The sequence below is a fragment of the Diabrotica virgifera genome, chromosome 8 (assembly GCF_917563875.1).
Source record: "Diabrotica virgifera virgifera chromosome 8, PGI_DIABVI_V3a".
In the NCBI taxonomy this organism is placed as follows: Eukaryota; Metazoa; Arthropoda; class Insecta; order Coleoptera; family Chrysomelidae; genus Diabrotica; species Diabrotica virgifera.
The window spans coordinates 224,648,895-224,666,909 of record NC_065450.1 but is presented as its reverse complement, the minus strand read 5'-3'; the positions used below and the strand labels follow the sequence as shown (position 1 = coordinate 224,666,909).

The 18,015-nt window shown below is 31.9% G+C and overlaps 1 protein-coding gene across 1 annotated transcript; it reads right to left on the bottom strand.

The window, feature by feature from the left end:
* Nucleotides 1-216: 216 nt before the first annotated feature.
* Nucleotides 217-13,830, bottom strand: LOC114336987 (E3 ubiquitin-protein ligase RNF25). The gene is made up of 6 exons (XM_028287368.2): nt 13,704-13,830; nt 13,580-13,648; nt 13,276-13,516; nt 10,816-11,031; nt 6,149-6,400; nt 217-537 (listed from the first exon to the last, which is right to left on the bottom strand). Exons 1-6 carry the CDS (start codon nt 13,718-13,720, stop codon nt 442-444), a joined length of 891 nt encoding a protein of 296 aa, XP_028143169.1. The 5' UTR covers nt 13,721-13,830; the 3' UTR covers nt 217-441.
* Nucleotides 13,831-18,015: the final 4,185 nt, after the last annotated feature.

The window sequence follows — 18,015 nt, the reverse complement described above, 5'->3', positions numbered from 1 at the left end:
CCCTATTCCCTATTTAAAAATAAGGGGTGGGGAAGTGGAAGGGAGGGGGTTGACAAATGACAGATGTATGTACCGTAAAAATGTGTCCCCCTTAGATCAAAAATCGACCTGTTTCTTCATTTCCTTAAAATCTAATAAATACTGCCAAATATCCAGGTGGACTCTTTTCTTTGGCCCACTCTGTATTTTCATAAATAACCAAAAAATAAAATCACATTCGCCTTTACATTTTACATTTATTAAATATAAAACCAGGACAATATAAAACGTAACTAACTATGGCATAGTTATGTTTGCTGGAGCGGTCAACATACAAAACAAATAAATAAAATTTAAATAAAAATCCGAAGTAACACATTCATAATATATAGAAGTAGACGTAGAGTATTGAAACGTGACGCTTATATCTAGGGTAAACCTCTGGTTACGAGAATCCTTTAGTCATCTGTTGTTTAACAACGGATTTATTCTGCAATCATATCTTTGGTTCCTTGGCAGCACGTCGGCTTGTAGCATTGTATCGCTGGGCCCTGGGTCCTGTAACGACAACCAAAATTTAGGAACGTGTTATCAATTGTTACATTCAATATACGGTGTACAATATCAACAATATTTCAGATAATTCCAAAAATCCTAAAATTAATCAATGTTAATATTTATAAATAAGTCGATAAACAATTGATGGATTCGACCGTTACTTGATGGAAGTTCATTTTATCTAACAATAAAACACTGAAAACGTTTGTTTTCTATACTTCCACAAAATTTATTACAACTATGTGACTACAGCTGTTTCGGCAGAGTGCATTTCTCAAATGATTTAGATTAAAATAAAAATGTGTGTACCATTTTTATATATTCGGCTGCAATACGAAGGAAAAACAATCTTACTTTTTAATTAGAATAAGGAGTGCAGCCAGTCCCTTTAACTGCAGTTTTCTGCTCTTATTGGAGCGTCATCAGAAGGAACGTAGGCACTGTTCTCCTTAATCCAATCAAATCGCATCGAAATGTTTTCCCAAATATTGCAGCCAAAATGATGGTAATGGGTGGCTAGCGCCATCTGGCCGTAAAAATACGAAGCAAGTTTTCAATCCTAATAGCAAATAATTAATATTGAAAAATATCAAAAATTACTAAAAGATTTTTAAATTGAAAACTTACTGGTACATCCCCATGTATACGCCTCCAAGACTTCTACAATTTGCAAGTCATATGGATGCTGCAGTAAAGACGATAGGGAAGGAATTCTAAACCTTGCAATTCAAATCCCCCGTCTGCAGCTGGCTAGGAACTGAAAGATGCACCATAGTTACTCTACTGAGTAATAAGAAAATAAAATAAAAATGTGTGTACCATTTTTATATATTCGGCTGCAATACGAAGGAAAAACAATCTTACTTTTTAATTAGAATAAGGAGTGCAGCCAATCCCTTTAACTGCAGTTTTCTGCTCTTATTGGAGCGTCATCAGAAGGAACGTAGGCACTGTTCTCCTTAATCCAATCAAATCGCATCGAAATGTTTTCCCAAATATTGTAGAAGTCCGTATTGTAGAAGTATCCGAAATTGTAGAAGTCTTGGAGGCGTATACATGGGGATGTACCAGTAAGTTTTCAATTTAAAAATCTTTTAGTAATTTTTGATATTTTTCAATATTAATTATTTGCTATTAGGATTGAAAACTTGCTTCTTATTTTTACGGCCAGATGGCGCTAGCCACCCATTACCATCATTTTGGCTGCAATATTTGGGAAAACATTTCGATGCGATTTGATTGGATTAAGGAGAACAGTGCCTACGTTCCTTCTGATGACGCTCCAATAAGAGCAGAAAACTGCAGTTAAAGGGACTGGCTGCACTCCTTATTCTAATTAAAAAGTAAGATTGTTTTTCCTTCGTATTGCAGCCGAATATATAAAAATGGTACACACATTTTTATTTTATTTTCTTATTACTCAGTAGAGTAACTATGGTGCATCTTTCAGTTCCTAGCCAGCTGCAGACGGGGGATTTGAATTGCAAGGTTTAGAATTCCTTCCCTATCGTCTTTACTGCAGCATCCATATGACTTGCAAATTGTAGAAGTCTTGGAGGCGTATACATGGGGATGTACCAGTAAGTTTTCAATTTAAAAATCTTTTAGTAATTTTTGATATTTTTCAATATTAATTATTTGCTATTAGGATTGAAAACTTGCTTCGTATGATTTAGATTACTATGTATTTGCCTTTTTAAAGTCTTTAACTGAAGAGGTTGATGAGTGGGGAGCTGTTTGTCTCGAGTTGGTCATTCAGAATTATATCTGTATTTTTCAATTTACCAATTTCCATAGATTCTAATAAAGATAGCTTAAGGCCTTTATTTTGAATATGCAGAATTTGAAACTGTTCATTAAAAGAATGATTATGATCTAGAAGGTAAAGTGCGTATGTAGAAGTGTCTGTTTTTCTATTGTTGAAAGCCCTTTTGTGTTCTGCTATCCGTTTGTCAAAGGTTCTGTCAGTTTGACCGATGTAAGTTTTCGAACAGTCACCACAAGTTAGTTTGTAAACACCACTCTGTAGTTGTTTTCTGTTTCGGCTCTTATTGTTCTTAATATATTTGCTTAAGTTGTTGTTAGTTCTGAAAGCTGGGGTTATTCATTTCTTTTTTATGTATCTGGCTATTTTTGTTGTTATCTTGCCAGTATATGTGATAGAGCAGAAGGTACTGCGTTCTTTCTGTGGTGGTGGATAGACTAATTTAGAAGTAGTAGGTGAATAGATAGAAAAAAAAAGAAAGGAATTTTTTAATGAACCGTTTCAAATTCTGCATATTCAAAATAAAGGCCTTAAGCTATCTTTATTAGAATCTATGGAAATTAATAAATTGAGAAATACAGATATAATTCTGAATGACGAACTCGAGACAAACAGCTCCCCACTCCTCAACCTTTTCAGTTAAAGACTTTAAAACGGCAAACCCATAGTAATCTAAATCACTTCACAAAGGCACTCTGCCGAAACAGCTGCAGTCACATAGTTGTAATACATTTTGTGGAAGTATAGAAAACAAACGTTTTCAGTGTTTTATTGTTAGATAAATCGATAAACATCAACAAAACCAGACAGCGTCACTGGCATTTATAGATTTGCAGAAGGCTTTTGATAAGGTGAAGAGAGATAAATTGTGGGAAATACTGAAGAAAAAAGTTGTAGATAACACAACATTAAATGTGATTAAGAGCTTGTATAAGAACAACAATAATAGTGTCATTTGGAGAAACAAGATCTCAGATATGTTTGTGACCAGAGAAGGACTGAATAAGCACGGAGGAAGGCTGAGCCCACTACTATTCAATATATTTATGGACGAAATCATCAGAGCCTGTTCAAACAAAGCGAAGAAATTAAAAATAGGGTACAAAAATTTACAAATGGTGAGGATTTCAGAAGGAGCATTCGCGGACGATGTGATGGTAGTTGCAGAAAGTCGACAAGACCTTCAAAGCAATATAGAAATCTGGAATGAAACACTAAAAAGATATGGAATGATTCTGAACAAAGAGAAAACAAAAGTAATGAAGATAGGAGACAATAAAAAAATGAACATTTCAATTGAGGGAAGAAAATTAGAACAAGTCGACAAGTTTGAGTATTTGGGCACTAAGATAGAGGATTCAGAAGACGAAGAAATGGAAATCAATTCAAGAATAGAAAAAGCTCTTAGGCATGGATCCCGCGTACCAAAAAAGTTTATTAATAGCAAGCTGAACATTTGTTAATAGCTTAACGGTGTCTAGTCGGACAAACTTTGATGTACGGGAACAGTGGAACAGGGGAAGTTTTAATTGTGGAACGGTTTAAAAATTTGGAACGTCAGACTACGAAAACGTTCCATGTAGTTTGTGGGACAGAACTTCCAATTGATTTGTTACTCTTTCATTAAACTCTCATGCAAAAATCCGACTGCTATTTATCACCAATATAATTCCTGTCATTTGACATGTTCTTCGTGTTGGACTCATTAAAATGCCCAGGTGGTAATAAACACCAGTCTGATTTTCGCATGAGAATTTAATGAAATAGTAACAAATCAATTGGAAGTTCTATCCCACAAAATAGATGGAACGTTTTCGTAGTCTGACGTTCCAAATTTTTAACCTATTCCACAATTAAAACTTCCCGTGTTCCAGTGTTCCCATGCATCAAAGTTTGTCCGAGTAGACACCGTTAAGCTATTAATAAATTTTCAGCTTGCTATTAATCAACTTTCTTTCGGTACGCGGGATCCAGTTCTATATGAAAACGTACTATATTTAATGAACAAGGGCGAAAGAGTATTTTCAAGAAAGTCGTCTATGGAATGTTTTCATCTACAGGGTGTTTGGTAAAGAATGAGCCATAGCTTAACCTCAGATTCCTGAGGTTAAAATAGGTCGATTCAAGCTAACTTACCTTAGTACAAAAGTTGAAAATATTCGAAATACAAGGTGTCAAACTTAAACTTGTATTTTATTTATTTTTGAATATTTCCTGACAGGCATGGGACAACAACACGAAATTTGGTAAGTGGTGCTGGTACTGTCCACCCTACTAAATTATGTTAAGCAAACGTTTCTGGCTACTACCAGAGGCGTACGACGGAGGAACGTGAATGATTGACCTTTCCCAAATTCTACGCCACTGGCGGAATTGCTATTTTAGTACAATTTGTTAATTCTCCAATACTTTCTATGTAAAAAACATACTCTTCATTCGTAACGATAAAGCCATTAGTTTTCGAGATATTTGAAGCTAAAAACGAAGGAGCATAATATATTAATCAAAATAAGTGTGCCTTTTCATTTCTAACTTCAAATATCTCGAAAACGAATGACTTTATCGTTAGGAATGAAGAGTATATTATTTGCATAGAAAGTATTGCAGAATCTAAAAAAATGCTAAAATAGCAGTTTCATCAGTGGCGTAGAATTTGGGAAGGGCCAACCATTCACTTTCCCCTGTCGTACGCCTCTGGTATTAACCACAAACGATTATTTAACATAATTTAGTAGGGTGTACAGTACCTACACTTTCTGCCAAGTACCATAAGGATATGTCAAATAGTTTTATAGTACCGGGCACACATAGTTCTTAAAGTTTTAAATAAAGAATAAATTATTAAAAAAAAAATACTTTAAAATAATTTGACATATCCGTGTGATATTTGGCAGAAAGTGTAGGCAATGTACACTCTACTAAATTATGTTAAATAATCGTTTCTGGCTACTACCAGAGGCGTACGACAGGGGAAAGTGAATGGTTGACCCTTCCCAAATTCTACGCTACTGATAAAACTGCTATTTTATCATAATTTTTAGATTCTCCAATACTTTCTATGCAAATAATATATTCTTCATTCGTAACGATAGTCATTAGTTATAGAGATATTTGAAGTTAAAAATGAAAAGGCACACACTTACTTTGATTAATGTATTATGCTCCTTCGTTTTTAGCTTCAAATATCTCGAAAACTAATGGCTTTATCGCTACGAATGAAGAGTATGTTTTTTACAAAAAAAGTATTGGAGAATAAAAAAATTGCACTAAAATAGCAATTCCGCCAATGGCGTAGAATTTGGGAAGGGTCAACCATTCACATTCCCCGTCGTACGCCTCTGGTAGTATCCAGAAACGTTTGTTTAACACAACTGAGTAGACTGTACAATACCAGCACCACTTACCAAATTTCGTGTTGTTGTCCCATGCCTGTCAGGAAATATTCAAGAATAAATAAAATATAAAAGTTTAACTTTGACACCCTGTATTTCGGTTATTATCAACTTATGTACCACGGTAAGTTAGCTTAAATCGACCTATTTTAAGCTCAGGAATCTAAAGTTAAGCTATGGCCCATTCTTTACCAAACACCCTGTATAATGAGTAGTTTTTTCACAATATTGAAAAGAATGAAAAGTCGCTTTTTTGGTTTATTTGTTACATACGCAGTAAAAATTTCTATTCCCACGAGATAGTACACCTTTTGTATTGCCTTCCCCTAGATACTCCAGTTGAAAAATAGCGGCCAGTATTGCTTTTATTTTTAAATACTTCATTTCATGAGGTATGTTGTTTTAAATAAAAATATATACATATATTTAATAAAAAAGAACATTGTAACATTACCTCACTAGTATCAGAAGCCTCCTCTTCATTAGTTTCGGTAATAAGAAGCAACTTATTTTCTTCCGCTTCGATATCGATAATACCGCCTTTGCTCTTCTGATAAGTAAACAATTCCTTCATGTGTTCCTGTAATATCCTTAAATCACTGGTAACTTCGAATTTTTGAGCATTTTCTAAATCTTTAGGAGGAAGAGCTGATTTCAGTTCTTCGACATCACAGTTTATTGATTCCCGACAAACTGGGCAAGTTGCCTGAAAATATTAAATGAATCTGTAGAACACCTTCAAGTCTAAATAGTCTAGTAAAATAAAATTTCACTACATGTAAATCAAAATGTAAATTCGTACAGGTTGAAACAAATTTTATATCAAAGTTTAGGTGAGTACAAAAGATATTTTCAAGAAAGTATCCAAATCACACAAGGGGATCATTGTTTAAATAATTAAAAAAGGGTCATTTTTGCAAAAAAAATTACTTTTTTAACTGCTGAGGTCATTCAATTACTAATGAGGGTTTATAGGATTGTTTTCTGCAAAGTTGAAGGGTAAATCTTTCACATAAGACTTACTAAATTAAATTTGACCCCCTATTTATTTAAATAATTATACATAAAACTTTAAAAACAAATTTGCAAAAAATTATTTTTAGCGTTTTAAATAAGCACTATAAAATATCTTATTTTACAGGAGAAGTTGCGCTATATTATCAGTATTAACCAATAAAAAATTGGTCCAAAAATATTTAATATTTTTTGAGATATTGAATTTGTTTATTAAATGTTACTCTATTTTCAATTACAAAAACGCGGTTGTTGCCAAAGAAATAGTCACCTGTATTAAATCTTATTATTTTTGTTTTTATGTATATTTTCGATAAATGTATTTATAAATTCAAATTTCAATTAACTTCCCCCTAAAATGGCATTTGAATATTATTCAAATTTGTTTATAATTTGTTTCTTTAATAACGTCGCGTGGATTAAATATTTTGAAATGCCGTTTCGATAATTGGGTTCCTGGGAATTTTTCACTAGTTAACAAATTTTTTTGTCTTTTTTTCCTCTTCTTTTTTTTTTCTTGGAGTTATATTACTACGGGCCCTTTTAGGGTTAAATTTCATTAAGAATGTCGAATCTCTAAGTTGTAGATTCTAGACCTAAAAATATTAAGATTGGTCTAAAATCATTTAAATAAAATGTGGCTACTTACTGAGTTACAGGGTGTTTTATTTATAAATTTAAAAATTATTTTTACCAAGTACTTTCAAACTATTTGACGTATCCTTATCATACTTGGCAGAAAGTGTGGGTACATACAGTCTACTAAATTGTGATAAATAAAAGTTTCTAGCTACTACTAGAGACGTACGACAGGGGATAGTTAATGGCTGGCCCTTCCCAAATTCTACGCCACTAAGGGAATTAATATTTTAGCGAAATTTTTCGATTCTCCAATACTTTCTATGTAAATAATATACTCTTTACTGGTAACGATTAAGTCATTAGTTTTCGAGATATTGGACGTTAAAAATGAAACGGCATAGTTATTTTGATTCATTCATTCATTCATTTAAACTTCCAATATCTCTCAAACTGATGACTTTATCGATACCAATAAAGTTATTTACATACAAAGTATTGGAGAATCGAAAAATTTCGCTAAAATAGTAATTCACTCAGTGGCGTAGAATTTGAGAAGGGTCAATCATTCACTATCCCCTGTCGTACGCCTCTAGCACTAGCTAGAAACGTTTATTAATCACAATTTAGTAGGGTGTATCACTTTCTGACAAGTATGATAAGGATACGTCAAATAGTTTTAAAGTACTTGGCAAAAATAATTTTTAAATTTTTAAATAAAACACCCTGTAACTCAGTAAGTAGCCACATTTTATTTAAGAGATTTTAGTTAAATCTTAATATTTTTAGGTCTAGAATCTACAACTCAGAGATTCGACATTCTTAATAAAATTTAACCCTAAAAGGGCCCGTAGTAATATAACTCCAAGAAAAAAAAGAAGAAGAAGAAACGACAAAAAAATTTTGTTAATTAGTAAAAAATTCCCAGGAACCCAATTATCGAAACGGCATTTCAAAATACTTAATCCCCGCGACGTTATTTAAAAAACAAATTATAAACAAATTTGAATAATTTTCAAATGCCATTTTAGGGGGGAGTTTAATTTAAATTTGAATTTATCAATACATTTATCTAGAATATACATAAAAATAAAAACAATGAGATCTTAAGCAGGTGAATATTTCTTTGGCAACAACCGCGTTTTTGCAATTGAAAATATAGTAACATTTAATAAACAAATTAAATATCTCAAAAAATATTAAATATTTTTCGACCAATTTTTTTTGCATAATACTGATATCATAGCGCAACTTAGTCTGTAAAATAAGATATTTTATAGTGCTTATTTAAAACACTAAAAATAATTTTTTGCAATTTTTTTTTAAGTTTTATATAATATTATTTAAATAAATAGGGGGTCAAATTTAATTTAGTAAGACTTATGTGAAATATTTATCCTTCAACTTTGCAGAAAAAAATCCTATAGACCTTCATTAATAAGTGAATTACCTCAGTAGTTAAAAAAGTATTTTTTTTGCAAAAATGACCCCTTTTTAATTATTTAAACAATGATCCCCTTGTATGATTTGGATACTTTCTTGAAAATATCTTTTGTACCCACCTAAACTTTGATATAACATTTGTTTTAACCTGTACGAATTTACATTTTGACTTTTTTTTATTTTATTAGGCTAAAAAAGGTCCAATCAATCTGTAAATCATCCTAAAGGCAACGAAAGACGGACCGTTTAGTAACCAACATCTTTGAATAATAGAAATAACTCAAATAATTAAAGAAAACAAAAGTTTAAAAGTTTTGAGGTGAAATACGAATAACATTAGCAACAAAAATATGTACAGAATCAGAATAAGAAACAAAAACAATAGCTTATCGTTTTATCGCGAAATGTATGAGAGCACCAACGAAAGGCAAGATCAGCCCCTACCCAAAATCACAAACCAGGGATCAGAATTAATGCCAGAAGTAACACCACATGAAGTTAAAAAGGCACTTTCAGAAATGAAAAATAATAAATCCCCTGGCGATGACGGAATAGTGATCGAGGCAATCAAACAAGGTGAAACTAAAATTTTCCAGGCTTTTTTTATGGCCTTGGCGTAGCCAATTGACCAGACTATTTTGGAATTTGTATTCACAGATCTACAATCAGAGTTCGAGTTAGTAGTAAATTAAATTAAAAAGTTTGACTTGTTTTGACTGTTACTGTTTTTTTTTTTTATTTTTTTTCCTTTTTCATTTTTTATTTTTAGTCGTTTTTTTTAATTTCATTATATTTTTTTTGATATGGTATATAATGTGTATATAAATTTTAAATTTTTATTTTGTTTTTTCTTTTTTCTGTTAACTTTTTTTTTTTATTTATTTTTTTTTTGTTTCTTTTTTTTTGTTTCTTTTTTTTTCGTATTATAAGATTTATTACATTATTGATGTGTTTGCAGATTGCTTACAAGTTTCATCTTAATTCTATGGTTAGTACATTATATTGTTTAAAGTTTATATTTACATTTTTTAATTAACCGATAAATACTATCCAGGCTTTGGTCAAACTTTTAACCGAATGCATTTACCAAGGAAAAACCCCTTCTTAATGGAACAATGCAGTCATTGTTTTATTACACAAGAAAGATGACATAACAGATCTAAAAAACTACCGTATTATCAGTTTCCTATCACACATTTATAAATTTTTCACAAAAATTATCAAAAAAAGACTGGAGGCTAAGTTATACTTCTATCTGCCTAGAGCACAAACTGGATTTAGATCTGGATATAGCACTAACGACCACTTACTGGTAATAAAAAAACAGATAGAAAAGTCTGCAGAATACAACAAACCATTGGCACTGATATTCGTGGACTACGAGAAAGCATTTGATACCATAAACCAGCAGAAAATGTTAAAAGCAATGAGAGAATGCCAAATAGACCATCGCTACACTAACATGATCAAATATATCTACCAAAAGGCAACGGCTAGGGTAAGACTATCCGAACAACATCTTCAGAGCAATGTAATGGTCAATAATTTCAAAATACCACTATGAAGAGAGAGAAAGAGGGGGATCCCATGTAAGATGGAAAAAACTTTTTCTTATGCAGATTTTTATTGATTGAAAAAACTTGGTTCAATGTTTGGAAAAAATCTTGTTGTCAGTTGTGAAATTATGGTTGATACATGGAAAAACATAAATACAAACACAAAGGATTCACACAAAAAACACATTACAAAAATTTGATCATGGTAAGGTCAAAAAACCTTACCATCTGAAGCGTATGTTGGCAGCATGCAGAATCAATGCTGATGGGTACTAACGTTAAAATAAGCATAAATATTCGTCACAAATATAAAAAATGGACTAAGTAATAAAAAAATAGATTTTTAACTGAACTTTATACTGAATTGTACAGTTCATGTTTATGTATGTTTTAATAATTCCTACATCCTTTTTAAGGTTAAAAATATATTAACACATTCAGAGACACATCCTCATCTTTGCACAGTAATGTCCCTTTATAAGAGTCTGCATATGCAGTCGTGTCTGTGAATGTGTAAAAACCCAATTACCTGAAATCCTTTGGTAGACTTTTGCCACAACGGTAGCTTATCTTGCTCCTCTTGATAATGCCTTTTGGTAGTAACAAGATGTTTATGTAAGCAATAGGAGTGGAAATAGTGGTAACATTCAGTTTTGGTAAAACTATCCCCTTCTGTAAAACCATATAAACATACAGCACATTGGCATGTAGGCAAATTACTTTCTGTAAGGCTTTCTCTGATGAGCTAAAAATAAGAATAATAATATAATCATTACATCATATACTGGGTGGCTCTTATGTTTTCTTTTCTTGTGTAACACCCTGTATTTTGTTGCATTTTTAGAATGCACTTCAAAAATTAAATAGAAGGCATATGTATATAAATACTGTCTATTTCAAGATATTTTAATACTCATCTTTTAAATTGCGAAAACTAAAGAAAAAATTAAAAGCTACAATAATAAAATTAGCCAAATACAAATCCAGCAAAAGAAAATATTGATATACACTGAGCGTCAGAGAAAACGGGCACCCCACAAGTGGGTCATTTTTGATGTCTCGAATTTCTTAAACCTGTTTTTTTAATATGGTATAGTCGTATTCTTTAAGAATATCACTGTAATAATATTGTTGCTAGACAGGTAAATTGTCATTGCATACCAGGTGTGCCAATCAAACTGTGTTTCTTTCTCACACACACCTTGTGGAATATTCTAGCATTTATAAGATACTGGAATTAAAACCCAACTGTAGCCTCAGGTTGTCTTCTGTTTTTGGATTCATCTGCTTATGTTGGATAATAAAAAAGTTAGGTACTTACTTTAACAACTAGAAATGTTTCAGATTCGTTTATTCATGTCAATAACACAAGTGTTTAACACATGTCACAATGTTCTCCATTAATACAAGGTGTTTCTAAATAAGTGCGACAAACTTTAAGATGCAATTCTGCATGAAAAAATAATGACCGTTTGCTTTATAAACATGTGTCCACAAATGCTTCGTTTCTGAGATACAATACAGTTGAGAACACCTTGTATTGATGAAGAAAATGGCTAGTTGTTACAGTACATAACTTTGTTATTATCCAACATAAGCGAATTAATCAAAAAAGAGAATGTTAAGAAAACCTGAGGCTATAGTTGGGTTTTAATTTCAGTATTTCATAAATGCTAGAATATTCCACAGGGTGATGTGAACTTTGAGAAAAAAACACACATTTGATTCGTACACCCGGTGTACAATGTCAACTTACCTGTCTAGCAACAATATTATTACAGCGATGTTGTTAAAGAATAAGGCTATAACATATTGACAAAATCACATAAATCGGACAACAGGTTTAGGAAATTTGAGACATCATATATATCTAGGTTTTTTTTTTGTTTTTTTTTATTGAATTAACGTGTATCGATTACAATGATCATTGACACAGGTACAATTATACATTAGTGAACAATACATACATACAATAAATAGATATATTCAAGTGATTTACATTACATGAACATCTATTTTATTGAAAATATTTATATTTCGTAGGTAGCTTATGGTGTGGAGAATATCAGTTGGCGAATTTAGTGCTTCATTCAGGCTCCATGAAATCGTCGTTCATGTTGATATTTTGGACAATCGAATAGGATATGTTTCACTGACAGCTGACATTGGCAATATTGGCACATAGGAGGGTCTTCAGAAGCCATTAAATATCCGTGAGTTAGTCTGGTATGCCCAATTCTCAGTCTTCTAAGTACTACGGTTGGTTTTCTGCAGATATTCAGCGGTGTAAATGTACCAATATTTGGTTGAATTTCTTTCAGTTTCGAAGGCAGCCTATTCCAATGGGTTTGCCAGCAGTTGCCTGTTAAACATTTAAAATGACATTTTAAATCTTTGTCTATTTGGATACATTCAGGATCACTGGTTGATGATAGTGCTGATGTGGCTGCGGCGTCTGCTCTTTCATTTCCCTGAATACCTACATGGGAGGGTACCCAGATGATTGTCGGAATGACTCCTTGAGAGGTCAGTGAGTTAACTGAGTCATGGATGGCTTTAACAATTGGATGTCTTGTGAAAATATTTTTTATGGAATTGATAGATGCTAAGGAGTCAGTGCAAATTGCTGGAGATGCGTAATTCTAATAATCTAGGTTTAAATGTAGCAAAAAGCATTATAGTGATTGAAGGTACTGTTACTCCACCAAAGATTTTCTGCATAAATAATGCTAGAGAACTACTTCTAAAGTCTAACAAGATATCTAAACGACTCATTGACATTCATCTGAGCAGAGTGCTATTTTTCGAGGTGTGAAATTGCATAAACAAGGGATTATTTCATAAAACGGGTAGTTCCCTTGTAGTTCCACACCTGCAAATAATAGCACCCCTTGAGCTGAATATTAATGAGTCTCTTAGATAGCTTGTTAAACTATACCTTTGACTTAATTCTATTCATATATTACAAAATAAGTAATAATCTACAAACCTCAATCAATTCAAAAATTACGGGTTGGCCGACATATTCTGCGCATTTATCCCCAATTGATTTGTATATCTCGCTTATCGTAGAATCATCTAAACCTCGAGGATTTCTTAATTGAACGTTTGGCATGCAATCTGGATAGTCTTCTGGAAGTCTCACTTCCAGGGTTACACGAACATATTGTTTGTTGACTTCATTGGCAGTTGAGGGAAAAATCGTCGACTTGACCAATTCCGGGCGACCCCTAGAAAAATAAAACGCGGGGCGCATAAATAAATTTGTTTAAAAGCGAATCAAAACAACATACTGTTCATCATATACTATGGAGATATCGTCCAATAAAATTGCTTCTAACGCTTCCAATTCCTCCTGGACCCTACAAATTAAACTCTAGATTGGTAATCCAAGCACGACTAAATAGTTTCACATACCTTTCGTTCACAGACATTCTTTCTTATATAAAAAATCACAAAAATGGAATATGGAATAATATAAGATAAATCAATATTATTTTAAAAAGTAAAAAATATAGGTTTGTTCGTTTGTTAAAACGAACAAATACGAAGATTCTCATACAAGAGTGAGATGGCAGTAGTGTATTTGGGGTTTCTAGAATTCAAAAAATTGTCCACCAGTGGCGGCTGGTCAGAGGAGGCAAGGGAGGCTTAGCCTCCCCATAAATTTTTTACACATGCTACGCACTGTTTTGTTTACTTTGCTATTTTGCTTCGCGTTAGAGATATCGGAAAAAGTTATTTGAACAAGTTATTCCAAATAATATTCTAACCCCACATACCAAATTTCATCACAAAATTCGCACTTTTAGTTTTTTCATTATTTGTAGCCAGGATCCTAAAATCGAAGAGGAGGCTGCTGGCCGGAAAATCTCACTTAGGAGACCCGGTCTCTTTAGAGCTGCATTATCGCTTAGCGCACACGCTGCCCGGAGATTTGGCAAGGGCAGCTAATCGGCCATCAGCATCCTCTGCGATTTAGGATCCTGACTACAAATAATGAAAAAACTAAAATGTAATGCAAAGCAAAATATCGATAATTTACCGTGTTTTCGAAAAAAATTCAGTTGAGTATCTTAAAAAATGTGAACCTTCAACTTGAATGGACTGCAAAACTTCAAATCTGTATTTATTTTGATGTGCATTGTGCATATATCTACTTACAGAGATAGAATTGTTAACAAATAAACGACACAAACTTTGGTAATACACTTTTACAATTAGACTAACTATTTTTAAAATGATATGATATTATGAAATTGTGAATTATGATGATATTATAGAATGTTAATAAAAAATGGTCAAAAAATGGGGCCTTAAATTAGATTTTTTTGGCGGATTTTTTTGCTAGTGCAAATTTGTCTAGATATTTTACAGTTAGGTATAGCCTCCCCTATTGTAAAAATCACGAACCGCCACTGTTGTCCACTAATGTGACAAACTTGTTTTAATTGAATTTATAGAAAATTTAGAAGCAGAAAAATTTAACATAACATATATAATACACGCACTGGACAAATAGATTAAAATTAAACGCCGGTACTACATTACAATAATTCGAAGTTCGAAGATGGAGGTACAACAGTGGCGCACCCAGGGGGGTTTTGGGGGTTAAAACCCCTCCCAGGGCATATAAAAAAATATAAATAATAATAGGAAAATGTAACTTGTCTTTCAGAAACAATACAAAAAAAGAATGTGTGTGTACTTTGTACGCACGTAAGAAGTTATACTTCTATTATATGATTTAAACGAAATTAATATACTTTTTATTTATATTTTGTTTAAATATTAAACTAATTTATACTTACTACTTCTCAAACATTTTTATTAGAACAGTGCCAAAAATTAAAATAATAAAAGAATAAAACACACACAAACACATTAAACAAGCCACAAATGATGTCTGAACATTAATTGTCGAAAATTTTTTTAACTAAATACGTATTTTCTGAAAATACAATTATATAATAAATATACTTACAATCATAAAATGTATTAAAAAAAACAAAAAAGAAAGTTTCTATTGGGACTCGAACCAGCGCTGATAAGAGCGGTTGGTATTGGAATTCATACGCCTTCTCCGCTTAGCCACGGACACTATGTGTCATTATTTACGAAGATCGACTAACTAAACGGATTAAACTTGTGATATTTTGATATTTTGAAAATTGATCAAATTATTTTAATTCTGAATTGAAATGATTTAGGCCCGGTCTTTTCACCTCCGAATAAATATTTATTAGGAAGTTTATCCGGCAGATTACATGTAAATCTGTCAAATAAACCTACGAATAACTTTTATTCGGAGGTGAAAAGACCGGGCCTTAGAATTGAAAAAATACAACAAAACATAGAGTAAAAAATCAATATATTAGGTGAATATTGATAGAAATTTTGATGGTAATCAAATTATATAAATAAAAGTATTACATACTATGTATTTTGGCAGATCAAATAGTTAGGTTTATACCCATGATACATTAACAATTATTACGTACCTGTTGCTTTTAAAAACTATTTAAAAGTCACTACAATATTATAAACTTTTTTGTTTCTGTCCTCACAACAATAAAACTAATATATTATACATTTGTTTACCTTTACCTTTACCTCCAAACCACAGCTGCCATATCGGATAATTTTTGACATGTCATTTGAACATCCAATCAGAACAAAGTTATAATGCGCATGCGCCGGGCTGATAGGTTTTAACATATAAAAAAATCACCCTCTATCGCCGGTAAAGAAGTATAACTTCAAAAATTTCGGTGCCCAAGCGAAGCTAGGACAAATAATACAAGGACAAATAATCCCGGACAAAAAATCTCCACAAATTATCCCTGTACAAAAAAATGCGTCGGACAAATAATCCCCACACATTTTTTTGGACAATATACAGTATGTCCCATGTCCCTGTAAGTTGTATCCATATGGAAAACTTTTTTATTATTAAATTTACGAAAAAAAGTTATTCTTCATAAAAAGCTCTGCATGGTCCAAAACCTAAGATTTAACCATCAAATATTAAATTTTTTGAATATTATACGAGGTATGTCAAAAAGTTTGAATTTCACTCAAGAGTAAAGTAGCTTTATTTTTCACAATATTGAAAATTCCTATTAGGAAAAGTTGTTTGGAATTAAAAACTATATTCTAGTATGCAATTACATCCTTCTAATTGAAAAAAATTTTTTTGATAAATTATGGACTAACATTATTTCCAGTTATTTCAATTCAGATAACTCTTTTATTATTAATTTTACGAAAAAAAGTTATTCTTAATAAAAAGTTCTGCATGGTCTAAAACTTAAAATACAATCATCTTATGTCAAATTTTATCAATTTTATACGAGGTATGTCAAAAAATATGAATTTCGCTCAAGAGTAAAATACGTTTATTTTTCACAATATCGAAAATTGTTATTATGAAAAGTTATTTAGAATTAAAAACTATGTTTCAGTATGTAATTACATCCTTCTAATTGAAATATTCTGAACTATAAAGGTACTTTACTTTTGATCTAAATTTATCTATTTTGACATACCTCCTATAAAATTGATAATGATATATGATGGTTGTATTTTAGGTTTTAGACCAGCCAGAACTTTTTATTAAGAATCACGTTTTTTCGTAAAATTAATAATAAAAGAGTTATCAGAATTGAAATAACTGAAAATAATGTTAGTTATCCATAATTTTTTTTAATTTTTTTATTCAATTAGAAGGATGTACTTGCATATTAGAATATAGTTTTTAATAACAAACAACATTTCATAATAGCAATTTTCAATATTGTGAAAAATAAAGCTACTTTACTCTTGAGTGAAATTCAAACGTTTTGACATACCTCGTATAATATTCAAAAAATTTGATATTTGATGGCTAAATCTTAGGTTTTGGACCATGCAGAGCTTTTTATGAACAATAACTTTTTTTCGTAAAATTAATAATAAAAAAGTTTTCCATATGGATACAACTTACAAGGACATAATGTATATATCCCAACAAAAAAATCCCGGACAAAAAATCCCGAAGAAATATTTGCTGCCGAATAGTTCTCTAAAAATTTTCCCGTGAATGCAATCGACTCAAATGTTTTTCAGCCTCAGTGCGTGAGAGCTATACCAATCGCCATGAAACCTTTTTTCGGCACGAAAATAATTATTAGCAATTAAGATTAAGCATGAATTGTAATTTCGATTACCACATTTCGAATTTCAATTCCATGCCGAAAACTTCAAATTTTACATGACAAAGACTGTGGGAACCATGTTGTAGTTATTCGCTTAAATCTTTTACTCACTCTGCTTTGAATAACTATGTTCAAAACATTGCCTATTCGTGATGAGAACTGCTGGTCCTGAAAACCATAACCTTGATTATAATGCAAAAAAACCTGTTACTTTTTGTAAATTTAACGTCAAAAATATATATTTAGTTATTATCATCATCAATGGCGTTATAACTCTTAGAGGGTCCTTGCGAGTGGTTTACTATTGCCTTCATGTCAGTCCTGTGCCACTACATATTTCCCGTTGTCTCACTCCGATTTTCTCCAGATCTTCTCTGACTGCATCTTTTCACCTTTATCTAAGCCGTCCTACAGACTTTCTCCCATCTGGCCTCTCCCCGAACAGCTATGTCTGGTTTGATTTTTGGATAAATTTTTCGCATGCCATATTTTAAGACCAGGTTAAACAACAATGGGGACAAAAGATCTCCCTG